At 42.1% G+C, this 15,330-nt stretch overlaps 1 protein-coding gene across 6 annotated transcripts in view; it reads right to left on the reverse strand.

Moving 5' to 3' along the window:
- The window catches only part of DENND1B (DENN domain containing 1B), a 246,050-nt gene that overhangs the window by 178,252 nt on the left and 52,468 nt on the right, over window positions 1-15,330 (reverse strand). For all 6 annotated transcript variants that reach the window (XM_077278453.1, XM_077278450.1, XM_077278455.1 and 3 more), the window contains exon 3: window positions 3,416-3,459. In XM_077278453.1, the coding sequence (XP_077134568.1) occupies window positions 3,416-3,459 (44 nt within the window). The remainder of the gene's footprint in view (window positions 1-3,415; window positions 3,460-15,330) is intronic.

Below are 15,330 nucleotides of genomic sequence, written 5' to 3' on the forward strand. Positions count from 1 at the left end.
TGATTCTTAAAATGCCCTCCCGGTAAAGAAAAACTGTTTCTTCATCGTAATCTCCAACATGTACTTTTAACCCTTCCGCACAACAAAGGCGAAGGCTTTATAATAGCTTATACACATTACTACATTGTGCCATCATTTCAATTATAACATGACGGGTGTAATCATATTATCCCTCGTTGATATGAATAATTACATTTCTTTTTATTTTATTTTATTTTTTTTTCTAAGTTAATTATAGGTAAAATGTGACTTATTGCAGAGTAAACTAAAAAAATAAATAAGGAGAACGAGTATATCCACTATACATTGGTTTACAGTGACCCACTGTCTATAGTAAAAACGCAATGACGGGCCGTAAAATGTAATCACCTCAAGAATCAAAGCAGCCCGGCCGTAGGAAATAGAGATGGAAATTTCTAAATGAGATTATCCCTTAAAGACCATTACAGACGTGGCCATTAACCCCAGATTAAGTGGTTAAGAAGTGAGTCTGCCATTCAGATGTCACACGTGCCGTAACCACAAAGCAGGTGAAGAGGATGGAAATCGGAGGCAGCGCTCTCGTCACTACGGCCCAACGCAGGAGTTTGGGGGAGTTAAGGCTGTGTGCCCACCATGAGTGCCCGGCGTCTTACCGCTCCAGCAATGTGGATGGGATTTACAGAAACCTCATGCACACTGGGCTTCTTTTTTTTTTTATCTCCATGTAAACTGACTTCCGAAATGAGTTTCAAGTCCGCAACATGTACATTTCTCTTGCGGGTACGAAGAGATTTATGTGCAGAATTTTCCCACAAACAAGTAAATCCACGGAAGAAACGCATCAAAAAGGAATGTACGGTAATCTGCACATGACTGTATCAATAAAGTCAAAGCCAAGTACAGGAAGTATCAACAACAAAGCAGCTTCATTTAAAACATGACACACTAAAAAGACAAAAATAACAGTGTAACAAACGCAATAAAAATGCATGTAAAAAAACGACCCTCAAAAACACAATGAAAAAATGCAAGTAACTTAATTTACACTATAGGTGCAAAAAATCTGTAACATCAAAAACTGAATGTAGCCTGGATATCCGTGTACCAAAGAATCCGCCATTTCCCTGGTACATTTCTGGTTTCCCGTCCTATGGATCTACATGCTAATCTCATAACGGGTGGTGCATCGTGGTGAGAGGGTAAGAGGTTTACATGTTATCATCCTTATGGATAGGACCTGGAGCCCTGTGTACATATGCAGTTATCTATTAAGAGAATTGTTAGTATTGACTATTCCCTGACCCTTTGATCTGTAAAAGTAAGGTTTTATGTGGGTTTTTTTTGGATGGTTTACACACAGAGAAGGGTTAACAAATCCCAACATTTGGAACTATCAGAAGATCAGTGTTGGCACTGCAGTGCTATGGGGCCCATTATCTGAGACAGCTTGCCTACCATTGGGTAAGGGCTTCAATTTCACATCTCCCACCAGGTAAGGTGCTAGGTCAATACTGGTAAGATATTTCCAGCTGCCGCCATAACTCAGGTGAGGGAGTATCTTTATGGCTTTGAGGAGACACCAAAAGATGGGTATGAGAGCAAGACAGCGACTTGCATTTGGTATTAGTGCCACATCAGGCCACAGCAAAGGGGAGAAGTGGAGGTCATCTGAGGCCACTCTCCCTCCCCACACACTCCGTATGTGCTCCTTCTTAATCACCATCGCCTTCATTCCAACTCTTGGGAATAGAATGGATGGGAGTGCAGATGCCTGGAGAGCACCAAGCCTCAAGTGGTGGTGAAGAGGCTGCTGGTCCTTACGTAACCCCTGCCCATGGACCCACTGATGCATCCTGTGAGGCCACAATACATTACAGCCCTTCTGAATGCAGGAAAGATAGTTTTTTTTCTAAAAAAAAGCCCCCTTCTTAAGTTACCGACAACCACAGCGCCCTCATAAGTACAATTGCCCCATTGTCCCTGTAACATTAATGCCTATTTGAGATTCCCCATATTGCCGAAACCCACAATGGCCTTACAATGCGTGGCCTGCACCTCCATAAAGGCAACTACCACGTTATCCTCAGAATTTCTGACCAGTAGTTTTATAATAATGTCACGTCGCGGTGTCCCCCTGAAAGTGACTGCCATTGTTCTCATAAAGAGGACAGCCACAGTGCACCCCATAATACCCAGCCAGGGCTCCCAAAACAGCAACAACTTCAGTAATAGAAACTGTCCACATGAAATATGGCTCGAATTTATTATATTGGTAAAGTTACTAAAATTAAAATAAAACTTTTTCCCCAAAAAAATAGTTTTACTTTGACAGTGTAATGCTACAATTGTATAATTTATCACATTATATAATATGCACAGTGAACGACAAATTACAAAACTAAAATACAGCATAATAGCAATTCCTCCCCTCCTCCAAAAAAGTAATTAAAGTTAATAAATTATTTATATGGTCACGGGGTATCCAATCAATGGTGGTCAACCTCTTAGGATAGCCACATATCAGCGGAGTAAATGGGCCGCGGCATAATAGCCTCATAGGCTTATGTGAACCTGCTGTGTTTGGATGAAGGGCCCCGCCATCGGCCCCGGTCATGGCAATCCATACACGGACTGTGAATGTCGGACATGTGAGACGCCACAATCAGATCTGCACACGCACCATAAGATCAGATTGGGCAAATGCGCGTGAGATCCCAATTGGAAGACAGACTCATTTTTATCTAATAGGTATGTGGCCTAAAACAGTGGCCTATGAAGCCAGGGCGATAGCATGTATGCTGACTGTTTGCTGCACATTTGACCCTATGTATTGCTAAGGGTGAAAACCATGGTCAAATCCAAGGAAAAAATCCACATTAATTGAAATGCAGATTTAAAATTTGTAGCGTATGTCAATTTTTACTGCCGATTTTCTTCACAGTGTGTGGATGAGAGGTCATCTCCATACAAATCAGAGGTGGAAACTCTGCTGTGTATCTGATCCATGTGATCATTCTTTACCATGACAGTAATCCAAACTATTCTTATGATCATTTCCATCAGTTTGGGCACAGAATTGCTGATAATAACATTCCAGATTATTCCAACAAACTGAATGAATTTCATATTAATAGTAAAGTTCACGACACAGTACTGTGCTCGGGCCTGATTAGAGGTGCTTTACATACGCAGAATTCCTCCTGTGAGCTTGCAGGTCAGGAAAGTCATTGCCGTTTCAGGTCACGCCATCAGATAGTCCGGCAGATTTACCACTGACAAATATGAAGGTAATTGTGAGCTGCACACAGTGAAGTAGAATTCTAGGGAGCGGTCCAGAGATGTTCCCGGGAAAGCGGAGGTGTGCACACATCATTACATCCAGCCGCGCTCACTGGACGCTCACACAATCAGACCTACTTGTGATGTTACCAACCTGGTCCGAGAAGTCCTCCGGGAACATCCAGAGTAAGGCCGGATCTGTAAATAATTGACACAGAGCATTAATCAGAGGAGTCAGGACAGGATGGATCCACCAGAGACATGAATATTGACAACTTCTCTTCCAAGGATGATCAGAATTCTTGCACACATACTCCCAAGACTTCTGCGGATCTCAAAGAGTTAATCCTGACCTCTACAACTGGGCACAAGTGATGTCTGGCTTTTATACAGAGTAACCTGTAATCTTCCAATCAAAGCCATACTGCTTACAGACCATGATTAGAATAGAGCTTTCCCCAACCCCACAGCCTGTGCGCTGCACACAACACATTAGCCAGAGACATGGCAAGAAATGTGCATCTAAAATTAGATTTATAAGTCTTTTAGTGTCAAAGGATGCCCTCTTATTAGAAAATTAGTCACCAGAAGAGGGAGATTCCTTGATCCGGACCCATAAAGCCGGGGTCAGACAAGCAGAGGAAGATCAGCTGAATTTAAAGCAGAAAATGTGGCCAATTATCTGTATTGTCATCCCTTTCCATTTTTAAAGGCTGTGTGTCATCTCTTTTTAGACAACAATATTTTAAAATGTACATGATCAAATACAGTTTCCTTGGTTAATAGAGATGTATCTGTAAAAATCTGGAGCTGTACAAATTATCTGCACGGGATCAGATTTTATTTTTTTTTTCTACACATTCATAGACTTATACTGAAGATTCTGATCCAGTACTCAGAAGAAAATACTTATACTTATTGATTGAATTACATGTGTCGGTGCTCAGACAGCACACATCCGTATAACGCGTGTGACACGTACTAGTGCTGCCCGTTTTTCTCGGACAGCACACATCCGTATAATGTGTGTGACACGTACTAGTGCTGCCCGTTTTTCTCAGACAGCACCATCTATATAATGCGTGTGACACGTACTAGTGCTGCCCGTTTTTCTCGGACAGCACACATCCGTATAATGTGTGTGACACGTACTAGTGCTGCCCGTTTTTCTCGGACAGCACACATCCGTATAATGTGTGTGACACGTACTAGTGCAGCCCGTTTTTCTCAGACAGCACCATCTATATAATGCGTGTGACACGTACTAGTGCTGCCCGTTTTTCTCGGACAGCACAAATCCATACAATGCGTGTGACAAATACTACTGCTCCCCGTTTTTCTGTTTTTCTCGGACAACACACATCCATATAATGTGTGTGACACGCACTAGTGCTGCCTGTTTTTCTCAGACAGCACACATCCATATAATGTGTGTGACACGTACTAGTGCTGCCCGTTTTTCTCAGACAGCACACATCCATATAATGTGTGTGACACGTACTAGTGCTGCCCGTTTTTTCCCTCGGACAGCACCATCTATATAATGCGTGTGACATGTACTAGTGCTGCCCATTTTTCTCGGACAGCACCATCTATATAATGCGTGTGACATGTACTAGTGCTGCCCATTTTTCTCAGACAGCACACATCCATACAATGCGTGTGACACGTACTAGTGCTGCCCGTTTTTCTCGGACAGCACACATCTATATAATGCGTGTGACATGTACTAGTGCTGCCCGTTTTTTCCCTCGGACAGCACACATCCATACAATGCGTGTGACATGTACTAGTGCAGCCCGTTTTTCTCGGACAGCACACATCCATATAATGCGTGTGACATGTACTAGTGCTGCCCGTTTTTTCCTTCGGACAGCATACATCCATACAATGCGTGTGTTTTACTCATTTACATAGTGCTATCATATTCCACAGCGTTTTACACACATCATCACTGTCCCCATTGGGGCTCACAATCTAGCCCCTATCAGAATGTCTTTCAAGTGTTTGAGGAAACTGGAGAACCCATAAGAAACTGATGCAAACATGGGGAGAACATACAAACACTTTGCAGATGTTGTCCTTGGTGAGGTTTGAACCAAGGACCCCAGCGCTGCAAGTCTACAGTGCTAACTACTGAGCCGCCATGCTGCCCCTAATGTAGCTTTAGAGTGGAGAACAGCTACAAGAGGGTTCTCCTCGCTTTGGGGGTTTAGCCACATCCATATGGTACATAGGTAGTGCAGTAATTTTAATGGAAACTGTATAATACTTAAGTTTGCCGTGTAGTGGCCCTACTGTAGAAAAACCGATAATCAATGAAGATTTTAAAAACCGGACAGCCACCTACAGAGGTTTGATTCTGATAATCCCATGCCAATCTGGTTGATGACTAAACAACTACCATCAAGTAAAATAGTAAAAATATAAGACAAAATTTGCCAAAAAATATCAAACCTTTATTTCATACAATTAATCAATACAAAAAAAACAAACGATTAACTGCCCAGAACTCCCTGATCAAACTGCATGCAAAGGGGGCTTCTTTTTTACAAACTGTGGAATTTTGTTTTTACCACTTAAATAAAAAAGAACCTTTTACATGTTTGGTACCTGTAAACCCGTAATGACCTGGAGAATCATAATGGCAGGTCAGTTTTAGCATTTAACAAACATTGTAAGAAAAAATACAAAAAAACAACAATTGTTGAATGGCACTTTTTTTGCAATTTCACAGCAGTTGGATTTTTTTTTCCAGCTTTCTAGTACATGATATATGGTAAAAATAAAAAGGTTAAGGCTCTGGGAAGAAGGGGAACAAAAAAGGAAAATGCAAAAATAGAAAAGCCCAAGGTTGGGAAGGGGTTAAAAGCTGCTTTTTACAGTACCAGCAAAACTTATGAGATTTCAGAAATCTCATGCACACACAATGTTTTTTTTTTTCCTGACTGAATTAGAAAACTGCAGCATGTCACTTTTTTCAGTGTTTTTGCAGCATTTTTTCACCCATAAAAAGCAATGAGTAAGTGCAAAAACGCAGCAAAAACGTTGCCATAAGTTTTTGATACATTTTTAGTGGAACAAAGCAGGTACAGCAAGATGTGAAACCCATTTATCTTTGTGTTTATCTCAAGCATAATGTCTTGTTCTCCTCACCTGAGATGGCATTTAGGATTAGTACAGTTTAATTAAAATAGTGATACGCATAAAGTAAATATTGGCCGACCAAGGTGTGAGATTGGACAATACCCGACCAACTGAATGGCTGACTAATGTGTATAAAGTAAACAGTGTCAATCTTAGAAAATGCACTGCCAATGTCTTATGTAAACTGTTCCTGACCAATTCATCTCCCCCCACTGTTTTTACATTTGCAATTGAATATTTTTTCATGAACTCTAACTTTTTTGTACAGAATAGTCACAATTTTTTTTTAGACATATATACATCCTCTTTCCAATTTCCACTAAATAATTTGACCAACTTGCCTTTTTTCCAAATATGTTTTATGGTGTCACAAACGTCTTGCATTGGTGGCCTAACACCTTTTATTGTTCATGCTTGTATGGCGGCAGCAAAGCTAGACGGTGGGATCCTGGAAAATGCAGCAAAAACGCAGCAAGTAAACAAGCCAAAAAGCCAGCAAAACCTGCTTTTTGTTGACTGCATTTTTTTTTTACTTGCAAGAAATCAGGTTTTGGCTGCAGAAAAAAAATGGCAAAAAAGCAGTATGTAAACATAACCCTAGCTTCCACTGGAGGAATGGAGACTTACGGCTGCCATGAACATGTAAGGCAGAGCAGCTTTCCTGGCACATAGACTTATTGTGTTCACATAATGACATGTGAACACAACCTACAAATAACACATATAATATTGCAGTCAGGATCATACGCTCTTTGTATTAGCCAATCTACTAAGGACTCCTACAGCCTCATAGTGGAAAGGAAACCCAAGTGTGCTTCTATTCTATTCTCCTGCCAATATACATAGACCCCATTAACACATTTTGGCCTCCACTGCAATAAAGTATATAAATGTTACTTTTGGCTTCAGCCGTTACTAACTGTTGTTCTTTTTAGCGGTGGAATTAGAAACCCTACACATGGGAACCCTCAGTCACAATGTTGGAGAGGAGATTATCACTGGTACAACTGGCACAACCAATCTCTGAAGACACAGTGTGACCAGAGGGAGCGTGTTACACCGTATATCACGGCTTCTTGGATTTTGTGGGGCAGCATTCCTCATGGCAGTCATATATCATCATCCAGGTCATTTTGTGGCAGCACAACTATCACTTCTGTCAACTTATCATCCCTTTGTCAGAAATTACTTTTGGGGCCAATGTGTCAAGAGTCAGGTCTGAACATTCACTCGTGGCTGTAAATCACCACAGACCATACAACAGAGACCAGGAATTGATAGGGAAAAATTTAAAGGGGTTTTCCCATGAACAAAGTTCATTTTAATGAATAGATCTTGGAATAATAATTATTTCCACAATTTGAAGTGTTTAAAAAAAATGTTCCTGTGCTGAGATAATCTTATAAAAGTCCCCTGCTGTGTACTGTGTAATGGCTGTGTCTGACCGTACAGGGACATGGTCTGATCATACCATAGCTCCTGGGCAGGGAGGAATCAAAAGAGTATACAGACAGGACAGCACGGGATATCCTAGCCAATGCCTTTATTTTCTATTTTCTGTCTCTAATTTCTGCCATTTCTTTCTTTCTGCATGCATCAGAATGTCATCTTCTTCTGATGAGGAGCAACGTCATGGGCCTTCTCAAGCCGAACATGTCAGTGAAGTGAGTACTCAACTCCTCAGATTGGAAAGTATTCACTGTCACTTCTACACGTGACATTTTTTTTTCCTTTTTTTAGAGCACTTCTTCCACTGTGGCAGAGGGTGAGCAGGAGCAGCGGGGTCACGGTCGGGTGGCAAGTATACCTGACTGACTGTTTACTGTATCTGCACTTTTATTCTTGAATCTTCCTTTCTTTACTTTCCTCTTTCTTTACAGTTTTCTTCTGGACTCCTTTTTTATCTTGACTTTCATTATTCATGCCATTTCTCAGCCTCTGTTTTCTTTCTTTTCCTTTTGTTAATGTATCCAACATTAATATCTTCATTTATTTTTTAGGTTCCAGAACGGTATGAGGACCTCATTGACAACGATATCCTCATCTCCCTGGTCCATGAGCGAGTCCCGTTGTGGGACACCTGGATTTCACAGCACTCGGACAACGTGACGATCCGGCAGCTATGGAATGAGGTCGTCAAAGCGATGTAGGATGGCTGGGACAACGCACCGACTTGGGTCCAAAATGCATTTTGTAAGTATTGCAACGCAGTGTGAAGCAGCAGAGACCTTGGCCGTGCTCACACAACTGTGTGTGATGACAGAAACTCTCAGGAGTTTCTCTCATCACACACAGTTGTGTGAGCACGGCCAAAAGTCCATTGTCTAACCAATTTTTTTTTTTTCACCAGTGCTCAAAGTCAAAACACGTTGGCGTTCGATGAAGGACCGCTTCAACAAGGACCTGCGTCACGAGAGCCGTGTTCCCACTGGTTCTGGAGCTCCTGCTTGGACCTCCTCCACTGACACCTCCATGCAGCAGCAGGACCGTGGCACGGCCTTCCGCTCCGCCACCACAATGCAGCAGGACCCTGGCATTCCCTTCCACTCTGCCACCACGATGCAGCAGGACCCTGGCATTCCCTTCCGCTCCGCCACCATGATGCAGCAGGAACCTTGCATGGCGTTCCACTCTGCCACCACGATGCAGCAGGACCCTGGCATGTCCTTCCACTCCGCCACCACGATGCAGCAGGAGCCTGGCATGGCCATACAAACTCCTACCGCAACCATGCAGCAGCAGCAGCGAGATAAAGACAGTGATAGTTTGGCCACTATGACCAGGCCGCAAGAAATGAGCCCGCCGAGGCTCCCCAGACCGCAGCGCCGATCCCAAAAAGGGAGAAAAAAAGCAGACTATTTTTATTCCTCCCCCTCACCTCCCAATGTGTCTGTTATGTCAGGTTTGTCTCACCCTTCCAGTGTGTCTCAGCCCTCTCATGCATCGGGCCCCATCTCCGATCTGCCAGACCCCAGTAATTTACTTGCCCCTTCTCCTGCCACCCTTGCGTAGTCCACAGTGAGTCAAGCTTCACAGCTACATACCCCCCATTTACAGCACTCTACCCCAAGCAGGCACAGTTCATTTTTTTTTTCTGTGTAAATAAAATAAATAATAATGTTTTTTGCCCCCAAAAAGGTTTGGTTAATTGTGTATTTCGCCGCCGGCAACACACACCGTGCGCCAAATAAAAAACTGCGCCACACACTTTACTTTTTGCCCACATCATAGCGCCAGTAGTTAGCAAGTACAAGACTGCAGTTTTGTGTGTCTTTAGTATTGAGATATGAGGTGGGCCAAAAAATTTATACTTGTATTATCTCCATAATCTCTTCCTTCTGCTTAGTCTGTGACTAGTGTTGCAGACTGAAGAGAAAATGGCGGCAATACAATGCAGAACTATACTCAACAGGTCATGTGTCCAAAAACTAATTAGTTAGGACACATGACCTGGTGAGTAGAGAACTGCCTTGTATAACCTCCATTTCCTCTTCTGTGTACGTAATCTATTTCACACAAAGTGAAGGGACGATGGCGGTCATACAAGGCATATCTATGCTCACCTGGACATGTGTCAGAAATAGTGAATTCATGAGGCTGTTATATGTGCATCATGAATTCATTATTTCTGACACCTGACTTGGTGAGTATAGATCTGTTTTGTATTAAACAGGCATTGTCTCTTCAGTCTGCGTCCAATGGATACTGCAGAACAGAATCAGGACGCAATTATGTCAACAACCTTACCACTAAAACAACCTGGCTGCCGTCACACTAGCAGTATGTGGTCAGTAATTTGAATCAGTATTTGTAAGCCAAATCCAGGAGTGGAACAATTAGAGAAAAAGTATTACATTTACATATTTTGCACCTCAGCATTTATCACCCACTCCTGGTTTTGGCTTACAAATACTGATATAACATACTAACCAAATACTGCTAGTGTGAGGGGAGCCTTGGTTTGTAGAGAAAATACATAGACACGGTCAAGATACCAAAAAATAAAGTTTATTCACAACAAATATTTTTAGTAACATTAAAAAAATAACTGGTACAGACCAAATCCCAACAGGACATTTACACAACATTGTCCTGCCATGACACACGTCCAATATCTGAATCAAAAAAGGCAGCAAATTGGTCCCGCATGTGGCCAACTTCAGCAGTTGACCGCACCAGGTGATGCTGGTAATCTGGCAATGGGTGTGCAACTGGTTCATCCAGTTCAATGTTGGGTCGCTCCTTAGCCATTATGTAATTGTGGCGAACCACACAGCCTTTGACCACCTCATCGACTGTCTCCATTTTTAGATTAATGGCTGTTGCAAGAATGCGCCATTTTGAGACTAGAATCCCAAAGGTACACTCTACTGTTCTTCGGGCCCTGGTCAGTCTGTAGTTAAAGATCCTTTTATTGTGGTTCAAGTCCCAACTGGAATAGGGCTTCAGTAGGTTTTCACACATCTGAAAGGCCTCATCCCCAACCATAACAAATGGCATCGGTGGACCTTGAGTGTTGGGGAGAGGTCGTGGCCGTGGAAAATTAAAATTTTTGCCATACACACGGCGCCCCATATCCGAGTTCTTGAAAGTCTGGGAATAGTTGCCACGGCCAAAAGCTCCAATGTCCACGGCGATGAAGCGACAGTCCACATCGGCTATTGCCATGAGCACAACAGAAAAATATTTTTTATAATTGAAGTACTCCGATCCTATTCTGGCTGGTTTGATAATGCGGATGTGCTTTCCATCCACCGCTCCCAAACAGAGCGGGGAAATCACACACACTCCAGAATTTTTCAGCAATTTCAATCCACATGTCCGCGGTGGGTAGGGGTATAAATTCATCCCGGAGAACATTCCACAAAGCCCGGCAGGTGTCCGCAACTATTCCGGACAGGGTGGAAATTCCAAGCCTGTATTGGAAGTGGAGGGATGATAAACTCTCTCCGGTTGCCAGAAATCTGGAAGAAAATAAATAAAAAATAAAAAATTACAATCAATTCTATTTATGGTGTTTTTATGCTAAAGACATAAAGGAAAATTAAAAAAAAGCATGTCAGAACACCCAAAATTAGCACTGGCATTTGTTTAGATTTGTTACGTACCTTAATATAACCAGCAGACGTTCCTCTGGTGGAATCGCTCTGCGGAGCTGGGTGTCCTGTCTCCGGATGGCTCCTTGGACACGAGCAAGCAAATCCCAGAAAGAGTCTTGCGACATCCACGGCTCTCACGTAGTTCGATAATGGGGTGTCTCCAGAAACGCCTACGCCGTGTCCTTCTCCATCTTTCACGATTTCTGTTTTTGCTCCCAAGCAAACGAACAGGCCAGAAACAGCTTGATGCTTAAATCCAGGTTGAAATAAAAGCTCTCCAAGCGAAGATCCATCATAACACAGGATACAGTAGCACACTGTTAATATTTCAGCAGTCTTAGGGTCTATATATAGATATCCCATAATACACGCCCTCTGTAGTCCCATTGGCGGTGTCTGGTTATTTAGATTTTTTTCCTGTAAAATTTTCCACCATGCGCACAAAAAACCCAAAGCATGAAAAAACGCATGGAAAAGCGTGAAAACGTGGTGTTTTATTAACCGCATGCATTCCCGCATGCGTCTAGAAAACGCTGTGTTTGTACGTGTTTCTATGCATTTTTTCCTGGACTTGCGAATGGTGATTAAACACTGCGGATTCGAACGCAAATGTGAAACTAGCCTAATATGGCTGAAAAAGATTAAGGAATGCTGGCACATCCACTGGTAAGTAACATCTTATTCGACTGCTTTATTCAATCAATCCATAAAAATGTTACTCATGTTGTCTTGGTATAAACTCAAGGCTGTATAGAGAAGTATATACCAAGATAACATGAGCAACATCTTCATGGATTGAATGAATAAATAAGTCTAAGATTTTACTTACTAGTGGATGTGTCAGTCAGGGTTGCCAACAGTCCAGAAATTCCAAATTTGCACCATCCACATAAAAACTTTTTATTTTAAGATGTCCATGTTTTTTTTGTCCATGTTTTTTTTTTTTTAAATTGAAGAAACTTATACAGATGACTTTGGCTGCAATTATCATTATTTTGCAGTGAATGCAGTTGTCTTCATATTAGAATTATGGGGCTTAGGCTAGGTTCACATTGCGTTAGTGGGTTGTCGCTAACGGACAGTGTTGCACGGCGAAAATGTCGCAATTAACGCCGTGCAACGGGTCCGTTAGCGCACCCATTGACAGCAATGTTGTTTCAGCCTGAAGCGCATCGCTAGCGCGTGCCTTTTTCAGCTCGCGCTAGCGATGTGCCGTTCTTTAGTGGCGCGCCTCGGACGCTGCTTGCAGCGTCCGCGGCACGCCCGAGGTCCGTTCCCCGCTCTCGCAGATCGGGGATCTGCGAGAGCGGGGACGTTAGCGCGACCCCTACAAATACATTGCGTTAGCGCAATCCGCTAGCGCTAAACGGATTGCCCTAACGCAATGTGAACCTAGCCTTAGCGATTTTTTGATAAGCTGTCTAAAAAAAAAAATTAAAAGTCAAGTTGGCAAGCTTGCCCACGTTACTTCCTCTCTTTTTCATCTATATGGTTGTCATTACTTCTTCTAAGATGGGACATCTCCATAGATTTGCAGGGAGATTTTGCCACTTCAGGGTTACAAGAACATCGGAGATCACTCACATTAACAGTATAAAGGAAGCGGCGATATTGACAGTCACCCAACTACATCATTCAAGGGCCTACATTTGCTAACTATTACTCCAAGGAAGAATGCTCGTTAAAGAAATCATTCAAAACCATATCTATGGGCAGCAATTAACAGTTTGTACATATTAATATTATTGGAAAAAACCTAAGAGCAAAGCTACATGTGACATGTGAGGACAATGAATATGAGGTGGAGGAAGGAGGACGATGAAGTGACAGGTTGGTGGATAAATAAGCAAGTGCTGTATCCAGCCTCTCGGAGAGTCCATCCCGCTGATTCAGAAAGCTCAAACAATACACAAGGGAGCCATTGCTAATCTGCTTTATAGATGCTGTGTTCTTGAACATGACACTTCAAGTGGTTACAATGTGACAAAGGAGCCTGAACAGGCATTTGACTTGTCAGACTGATAACCATGTCTGCACAGCTACAATGCAGCGCTCGCTGTCGTATCATTTATACATGTGGACTTAAAATGCTCCGGTGTGACATTATTATAAATATTTCATTCCTCACAATGTTTGTATGGACTCACATCGCTTAGAATAAAAAGCCTTATTCTTCATTGCAGTAGACAATGCAAAGTTAGAGAACAGTGTTCGGAGATTTCAAGAGAATGAACGTTACTGGGGAAAACAATTGAAAACGCATCACAGCAGATCACAGAGAGATGTATAGATTCCTAGATCTAGCAATATGATCTGCCAAAAGCCTGCAGACAGGTATTATGAGGCTGGTCCTAAATAGAAGCAAAATAGATATTTGATGTTAAGCAGAGCTGTGGAGTCAGGGTCGTGGAGTCGGAGCCCATTTTGCTTGAGTCGGAGTCATGGAAATCGAGGAGTTGGAGGTTTGGCTTACCGAATCCACAGCCCTGATGTTAAGATTCCGACCTGTAAAAGTATGTAGAACACCGTGAAAAAAAAAAAAGTCTTCTTCACTTGATGCTTTGATGTGTTTTTTGAAAAAGAGACATAGTTTTCAAAATTTACAAAAAACTTGTTATTGCAGATAAGTTTCTAAGTAATCAGTATTTAGCAATACTTCACTGCCTACCCAATGTTAGGTGCTATGTAAGTATGCAGCCCGGTGACTGAGCATGGCAGACACAAGGTGGCCAGACAGGAGAATCAAGATGTGCTGTCCAAGGAGTTCTGAACAAAAAGAAACCAGAAAGGTCAAAGAGCAGAAATGCAAGAGATAAATGCGAATATTGTCAAAAAACAGAAAAGATCTTAAATAGGCCCCAACATCAAAACCACCAACAATCATAAATTTGTTGCATGGCCTCCATAAAGCCACCAACACACAGGTCTATGCTAGGGCTACACTGCATCGAAGATCACGACAAGTCGTGCAGCCAGAAATCTCTATATGTTGGAAGGAAAGGAGCACTATTTGATTTAAATGCAAAATTGTCTGGAATAGATTGTGGATGCCATGTCACATTTGGAGAGCAACCAATGTTCCAAATCAGCAGAAACTCCCAAGTGACCTCAATTTGGGAGCTACACTTCTTAAAGAATTCCTCAAGGTGTGTAGTGAGCATTTTAGACCCACAGGCATGTTCACAGAATTGTATAATATTGGGCTGTGAAAATGAAAAGTTTAATTTTTTCCAATAAAATGTTTTAACCAAGTTTCTAATTTTCAAAAGGGATAATATGAGAAAATGGACAACAAATTATGTTATGCAATGTCTCCCGAGTACGGCAATGCCCCACATGTGGTTAAAAACAACTTTTTAGGTACAATGCAGGAAGTGAAGATTTGCCTGCAATGGTTTGCGATTGCCATGTCACATTGGCAGGGTCTCTGAGATGTCAGGACAGAAGGACCTCCATAAGTGACCCCATTTTACAAGCTACACCTCTCAATTAAATCATCCAGGGGTGATGTGAGTGCATTGACACCCCATGCGTTTCACAAAACGTTATACCATTGAATGCTGAAAAAAAAATTACATTTTTACCATTATAATGTTGTTTTAGCCCCAGATTTTAAATTTTCACAAGAGGAAATAGGTAAAAATGACTGCATAGTTTGTTACACATTTTATCTTTAACGTGGCAATATCCCATACTGTTTGGCCACACGGAGTAACTCAGGAGGAAAGGAGAACTTTTTGGCTCGGAAAACTTTTTGTTGTAGTATAGTTTGCGGACTCTATATACACAGCCCCTAAGTGCCAGAAAACATAATCCTGCCTCA

This window comes from Ranitomeya variabilis, chromosome 8, assembly GCF_051348905.1.
Source record: "Ranitomeya variabilis isolate aRanVar5 chromosome 8, aRanVar5.hap1, whole genome shotgun sequence".
Classification (NCBI taxonomy): Eukaryota; Metazoa; Chordata; class Amphibia; order Anura; family Dendrobatidae; genus Ranitomeya; species Ranitomeya variabilis.